This window comes from Herpailurus yagouaroundi, unplaced genomic scaffold, assembly GCF_014898765.1.
Source record: "Herpailurus yagouaroundi ecotype Mexico unplaced genomic scaffold, PumYag 77, whole genome shotgun sequence".
NCBI classification, from domain to species: domain Eukaryota; kingdom Metazoa; phylum Chordata; class Mammalia; order Carnivora; family Felidae; genus Herpailurus; species Herpailurus yagouaroundi.
The window spans coordinates 100,464,827-100,472,633 of NW_024412388.1; the positions used below are offsets into that span (position 1 = coordinate 100,464,827).

The window sequence follows — 7,807 nt, forward strand, 5'->3', positions numbered from 1 at the left end:
AGGCGATGAGACACATTCTTAGATCTCGTTCTTAAAAGGTGGTTCCAACGGTCTTTCAAAATTTCTCAGAGGCCCATCAAAATTAAACCAAAAACTTAGTCACAAGTGCAAGTTGAGGAGATCCTGGTTTTTTTAAAAAAAGACATTCTTGTGACAATTAGGGAAATCTGAATAAGGGCAGAAGTTAGGTGATATTATAAGATTATTGTTAATTTTCACAAATACTATATTATTAATACTATGCAAAAGTACTTGGGAGTGAAGTGTGGGTGTATAGACAGAGTATAACTACAACAAAATGTTAATAAACACGTAAATAAATCCCCATTCTGAATTCTACAATCCCAGAGGAGGTTTCCCCAAGCCCCCTTTGTAGATGGTGACATTGAAAGCAATCTTCCGTGATTGGTAACTGTGCCGTCCTATTTAATTTCACAGGCCTTGGCAAAATTACAGCGGACGATGTGTACACGTCACATATAAGAGATCATCTATGGGGCTGCCTGGCTGGCTCAGTGCGAGAGTGTGCGACTCTTGATCTCAGAATCACTGAGTTTGAGCCCCGTGCTGGCTGTAGAGATTACTAAAAAAATAAACAGAGAAAGAGAGGGAGACAGAGATTATGTATGCTCTTCATGTTTTCATAGGTGTGGCTCATCTAATCTTGTGTTGGGAAGGCATGGATTTTGAGTCAAATGGACCTGGATTCTGGCACGCGCTCACTCCTTGCCTGTGTGAACTTGGTCAAAGTACTTAACCTACCTAACCTTTGTTCTCCTCTTTAACAGTCTCTACCTAAAAAAAAAACAAAAACAAAAAGAAAAACACCTGGTGTGACAGTTCAATGAAAACAAAAGTCTAAAACTGCTAAGCACAGAACCTGGCGCAGAGCACCTACTCAATCCGTGACAGTTACTATTACCACAATGGGCCCCGTTTTCCCGCAGGAATACACAGCGTTACTTTCACTCAAATTGTCTTCTTCCTAAGTAAGAACACACAGACTCTTTGAACCTTGATTGCAGCAAAAAACATGAAGAAGTCTCACATAATAATGCGAGATAACTTTATAACTTAAAATGGAGACATGCTTGACAAACCGGTAGCATCTAATGTCCAGATTTGCCACTGTTGTTAAAAACAACATGAAAACACATCCATGAAAGGAACTTTCAAAGAAGCAGTTTACAACTTGGTTCCTATACAAGGAAAGAAACTCGAGCTGGGGAGACGGCTGGCAAGATAAAGGAACCATAAAATGTCCACAGCAGCAGAATAAGGCAGGTTCTGCTAAAAGAAAAAAACAAAACAAAACAAAACAAACCCCACAAAAAACAACTAAGACAGCAGGTTCTTACTGAGAGCTTTGCTACCTGCCCAGCACTACTAAGGCCCTGTCCATGTGTTACCCTGATGATGCAACCCAGCACCCAATCCCGCTGGCTCTACCTTCCAAACACATCTCCCTATCTCCCATTCAGTCCTCTTCTCTTGCAATCATTTCTTACCAGCACTGTTCCTACAGCCTCCCCAACTGGTTTCCCCGCTTCTCCTTTGCCCCTCTATAGACTGTTCTCCACGCAGCAGCCAGAGTAATTCATTGAAACACTCCACCATTGTAATTTCCCTCCTGTCCAAAATCCTCTAAAACTTCCTATTTTGCCGGGAGTAAAAAAAGTCACAGCCTTTAACGGGGCCCATAAAACCATCTCCAGGACTTGGCCCTGATTATGTTTACAAGGTCATTCCCTACTACTTTCTCGTACAGTGGTCTCCTTGAAGTTCCTTAAATGCCTGAAGCTTATCTCAGGGTTTTTGCTGCCAGCCCCCCTGACTGGAATACCACTCCCCCGAACAATTAAGGAGACCCTCCCCTGACTACACAGTATAAAACAGTAACCACTAGAAAGTAGAGTGGCTGAATGAAATACCACACATTCAGCCCATGAAGTACTATACGACTATAAAAAGACAATAAGAATGATCTCTGTGAACTGATATGGAAAGATTATCCAGACATATGGTTAAGAGACAAAAATAAGGAGCGGAAGAGTACATAAAGTACTATGGTTGCATATCTGTATCTATAAAAAGAAACAAGAAAGGTAAAACAGAAACAAACAGTATCTGCTATAACAGCTGGAGAAGGTGGGAATAGGATTTTCTCTGAGCTTATCTTTTTACATGGTTTGATTGGAACCATGTTAATATTTTACGTATTTAAAAATTAAATCAAGGGAGGGGAACCCTAAAATTGAATAGAAACAAAACAAATTGGGGCAGCTGGGTGACTCAGTCAGTGGAGTGTTTGGCTCTTGATTTTGGCTCAGGTCATGATCTGACTAGCCCACGTCGGGCTCTGCGCTGACAGTAGGGAGCCTGCTTGGGATTCTCTCTCCCTCTCTCTCTGCCCCTCCCTCGCTCATGCTCAATCACTCTCTCTCGAAATAAATAAATAATTTTTTTTTAAGTTTAAAAAAACTAATTCAACTATATACTGAGTTGATAGCATAACCACACAGAAGGAAAAAATAACTTTAAAATACAGTTTTCTGTACATATTCAGTGGGCTATATGGAAGACTAAACAGAACTAGAAAGAAACCTTGAACTGTATTTAATAAAGTTTGTGCTTGGTAGTGGTACTGGTATAGCAATTAGGAAACTATTTTGTGTTTAATGTATATTAGGAAAATATACTGATTCTATAAGGAACAGAGTTCTCACTGTGGCAAAAGGAGGTACAAATAGGGAAAGGAGGAAACGATGAACCAAATGGTTACATTAGGCTTCGTGGTAAAAGGATAAACCCATAACTTCGTGAAAACTCTACTTCCCTAGTTCTGAGAACGGATAGAGCCTAGAAACCATGACTCCATTAGCCTTCAGCACACCTGGCACCCCAAAAATACTGATTTCTAAATTCCGTCTCCCACTCAGAGGAACAAGAGAATCTACTGATTACAAGCAGAGGCCGAAAAGGTACAAAATGAGTCCAGAACATCTTTCCGTGCCAGAAAGTAGGAGATGCTCAAAAACTGATGGAAACATGGCAAAGAACACTGAGGTACACAGAGGTTCCCATCTGCCAAATTCTGGGTCACTGGGCATCAAAATAGATAATAACAAGAATGCCATCTTAAAAAATATCCAGGAGTCTATACTTACACTAAAAAAATAAAATGAAAAAGCTATTCATTACTGAAGAATGTCAATGGTGTATCAAGAAAATTAGGGAGAGACAATTGCCATCTACAAATATTTTAAGGGACCTGGGGAAGAGTCACCACTGGATGCTGAAACATCGGGTGAGAGATTGTTGCAGGACAGTCACACAATCTCAAGGTGTCACTTGATAAATCATGTATTATTTATTTACAAAGGGCAACAGGTGCCTCTGCAAAGGAGAAATCTGGTTGGATCACCTTCACAAAACAACCAAAGGTCTCCAGTAATGGGACAAATGGACTGCATCTGCTCCCTAATGAGATGCACGGAGGACACAACACACCTGTGAAACATTTCTGAATCTGATTCCAGAATCTAACACTCCAGAATCTAATCATGAGAAAACAGATGAGCCAAATCGAGGGACATTCTAGAAAACTGGCCCAGACCTTTCAAAAGTGGTGATATCATAAAATACACCCCCCAAAAAAAAGAGTTGGCAAGTTTTAGATGAAAAGGGATTAGGGGCACCCAGGTGGCTCAGTCAGTTAAGCTTCCGACTCTTGATTTCAGCTCAAGCCATGATGTCATGGTTTGCGTGATTGAGCCCCATGTGGGGCTCTGCACTGACTGCTAGGAGCCTGCTAGGGATTCTCTCTCCCCCTCTCTCTGCCCCTCACCCCTCCCACTCTCTCTCTCTCTCTCAAAACAAAAAAATAAACATTAAAAAATAAAAAATAAATAAAGGGGATTAAACAGTCATGACTACCAAATGCAGAATGTGCTCCAGGATTGGCTTCTGGACTCTACCAGAAAACAGTATCATATCGATGGTGTATTTCCTGACTGTGATCATGGTTCCATGGCTTACTGGAGACATATTGTTCTTTGAAAACATATGTTCACATATTAGGGGTAAGGTGCCATGAGCTATGCAACTCTCCTCTTGCACTGCTGGTGGGAATGCAAACTGGTGCAGCTGCTCTGGAAAACAGTTTGGAGGTTCCTCAAAAAATTAAAAATAGATCTACCCTATGACCCAGCAATAGCACTGCTAGGAATTTACACAAGGGATACAGGAGTGCTGATTCATAGGGGCACATATACCCCAATATTTATAGCAGCGCTTTCAACAATAGCCAAATTATGGAAAGAGCCTAAGTGTCCATCAACTGACGAATGGATAAAGAAGATGTGGTTTATATATTCAATGGAATACTACTTGGCAATGAGGAAGAATGAAATCTCGCCATTTGCAGCAACACAGATGGAACTGGAGGATATTGTGTAAGTGGGATAAGTCAGGCAGAGAAAGACAGATATTGTATGTTTTCACTCATATGTGGATCTTGAGAAACTTAACAGAAGACCATGGGGGAGGCGAAGGGGAAAAAAGTTACATAGAGGGAGGCAAGCAAACCATATGAGACTCTTAAATACTGAGAACAAACTATGGCTAGATGGCGGGGGGGGGGGGGGGCGGGAAAGAGGGTGGTGGCCAGGGAGGAGGACACTTGTTGGGATGAGCACTGGGTGTTGTATGGAAACCAATTTGACAATAAATTATATATATATTTTTTTAATTTTTTTTTCAACGTTTATTTATTTTTTTGGGGACAGAGAGAGACAGAGCATGAACGGGGGAGGGGCAGAGACAGAGGGAGACACAGAATCGGAAACAGGCTCCAGGCTCCGAGCCATCAGCCCAGAGCCCGACGCGGGGCTCGAACTCATGGACCGCGAGATCGTGACCTGGCTGAAGTCGGACGCTTAACCGACTGCGCCACCCAGGCGCCCCTAAATTAAAAAAAGATCTGCAACTCTCAAAGGTTTAGACAAAAAAATTAAGTGTACATGTATATGAACAGAGAGAAGTAAACCAAAGGTGTCAAGATGTTAATAATTGGTGATTCCAGAAGAAAAGTGTATAAGGGTTCATTATGCTATTTTCTGCAACTATTCTACAGATTTGCAATGTTCCAAAGTTTTAAAGAATTAAAAGGAAATATTACCACACTCACTCTCCTTTTCTCTGCATTACTAATCTCTGATTCATCAGTGTTTACTTTACCACCACTCAATGTCTACATATTTACTCATTTATTCCCCATTATAACGTAAGCTTCACAAAGGCAGGGAAGTCTGTTCTTTGTTGCAACCCCACTCTCTTGTACGGTGCCCAACACATAGTTGACACTCAGAATTTGTTCAGTGACTGACGTTCACAATCATTCTATGAAGCACACACTATTATTATCCTTCCTCACCAGTGAGTGGTCTCTCTCTTCCAAGGCAAGTGGTCTCTGTCTTTCACGCCCAGCGAGGCATGGAAAAGTTAGGTAATGTACAGAAGTTACAACTCGGGTGAGGGGCAGGGCCAGGGTGGGAAGCCAAGCATCTGACTGGAGAGCTGATGCTCTTTTATTAATTTAATGTTTATTCTTTTTGAGAGAGAGAGAGAGAGACAAAGAGAGAGAGAGCAAGTGAAGAAGGGAGAGAGAGGGGGACAGAGGATCTGAAGCAGGCTCTGAGCTGACAGCAGAGAGCCCAATGTGGGCTCGAACTCACGAACTATAAAATCATGACCTGAGCTGCAGTCTGATGCTTGACCGACTGAGCCATCCAGGCGTCCCAGAGCTGATGCTCTTAATCACTGGTGGGCTGCTTCCCAATGAGTCAGATTCTGCCTGTTTGCGTGTCTCCTGGTTTCCACGGCCACCAGCATAGGAAAGCCTCAAAGCTCCTGGGGTCCTGTGATAGCACCTGCCCTGGCCTCCCTGCCTCCAGTTCCTCCCAGCCTCCGATTCCTCCCAGTTACACCCCTTCCTCTGCACGGAGGCCAGATTATCCCTCCTAAGCACAGGGTTCCGATTCTGCCAGGCCCAGAAAGAGTTCTCCTTCGCCTGCCAAGTTGTCTTTGTCACCTCTTGGAATCCTCTGCCACATCACCGCGTGTCCACACACCACATATCCCGGTTGGCTAGGTTCACATACCCTCCCTACCCTGAAGTCTTTGCTTCACAAGAGATACGTGACTTCACGACGGTCTTCTCTCCCTCTGTATGCCCACAGCACCTTATGCTCAGAGGCCTGTCTTACATTTACTTCTGTACCTTGCAATGCAGGCGCTTTTGAGGTCTCTCAACCCCTCCCCGCAAGCTGTACTCCACAGATATACCCCACAGGCACTCAGTGGCTGGAAGACTGATGTGTAGTTTGGGCCAAGGGGCCTCCAACGGGAAACCCTTCCGTTAAGGAAAAGTAGTTAAGGGTTTATAAACATGCTCTGGGGGGTTGGCCAGGACCGTGTGTGTTAGGGGTTTACTGAAAGTGGGGAGGTTGGGGGCGCCTGGGTGGCTCAGTCGGTTAAGTGGCCGACTTCAGCTCAGGTCATGATCTCGCGGTTCGTGAGTTCGAGCCCCGCGTCGGGCTCTGTGCTGACAGCTCAGAGCCTGGAGCCTGTTTCGGATTCTGTGTCTCCCTCTCTCTGACCCTCCCCCGTTCATGCTCTGTCTCTCTCTGTCTCAAAAATAAATAAACGTTAAAAAAAATTAAAAAAAAAAAAAGAAAAGAGAAAGTGGGGAGGTAACAGCGGAGCCAGACATTTATTTCATGGGGCTGTTAATCCGGCTGAAGAAGTGGGAAAGGGATGAAGGCAGTTCCCTTACGGTTTCAAAGGGCAGGAAAGAGCACCGGCCGCCCTACTTAGGAATCCCGGAGTGAGGCCATCGCCCACTCAGACGCTCCCCTCGGCCAGTCCCCGTCCCAGGTCCCCCGCCGGCAGCAGTGCCAGTCAAACGCGCGGTGTCGGAGGAGAGAGGGCTGCGGGGGCAAGGGGCGGCGAGGGCGGGGACGCCAGGCGGCCGAGCGAGCTCGCGCGCCCCCTCCCCGCGCGGCGGACCAGCCGACTCCTCGGGCAGGTGGAACCCGCTGCCCAGCCCCGTCCTCAAAGGGCTCACAGGCAGCGGAAGCAGTGAAAGGACAGACCAAGTTGGCGGCGGCGAAGTACCCGGGGGAGGGGAAGCCGCTAGCAGTACCTGGAACTTAGAAAAGGCACACCCTTCCGGAGAAACAGTGAGTCGTGAGGTGACAGGACTTGGGGCGGGGGGCCGGGGAGGGGTGGGGAGGGAGTTCCGAGGGGTCTTAGAGGAAACTACGCCGGAGAGGTGAGCGAGCTGGAGTCCGGTCCCTCTTCCCAACCAGGATTCCGGTGCCTAAGGTCAAAGTTACTTCCTGACTACCCACGAGAGACTCGCTGACGACGGGACAAGTCTCTCCGCCGGCAGCGTTTCCCCCGCCCCCCCCCCCCCCCCCCCCCCCCCCCCAAGTTGCAGCCTCCTCGGGCGCAGCCCGTCCACTCGGCGCCGGAGCCCTGGGGTCCCGGGACATCTCCGGCACCGCCCAGTCCCCGCCGGGTCCCGGGGGAGGCCTCCACTCACCCAAATGGAGCACCAGACAGGCCACACCGAGAATCCCCGCGGCCAAGAGCCCGTCTCTCCCCGCGTGCATGGCTCGTCCGGCCAGCCACGCCCGGACTGGGCCAGGGTGGGCTGCAAGTTCCAGGGCAGCTCCGCCCGGCGCCGCGCGCAGGCCCGGTCCCGCCCTCCCGTCGGTCCCGCCCTCCCGTCGGTCCCGCCCTC

The 7,807-nt window shown here is 46.9% G+C and overlaps 1 protein-coding gene across 2 annotated transcripts in view; it reads right to left on the reverse strand.

Moving 5' to 3' along the window:
- Positions 1 to 7,786, reverse strand: part of CD58 (CD58 molecule) — a 40,402-nt gene extending 32,616 nt beyond the window's left edge. The window contains exon 1 of one of the 2 annotated variants that reach the window (XM_040471423.1): positions 7,607 to 7,786. In XM_040471423.1, the coding sequence (XP_040327357.1) occupies positions 7,607 to 7,676 (70 nt within the window). In that variant the 5' untranslated portion in view covers positions 7,677 to 7,786. The remainder of the gene's footprint in view (positions 1 to 7,606) is intronic. The other variant, XM_040471422.1, reaches the window with a different exon arrangement.
- Positions 7,787 to 7,807: the final 21 nt, after the last annotated feature.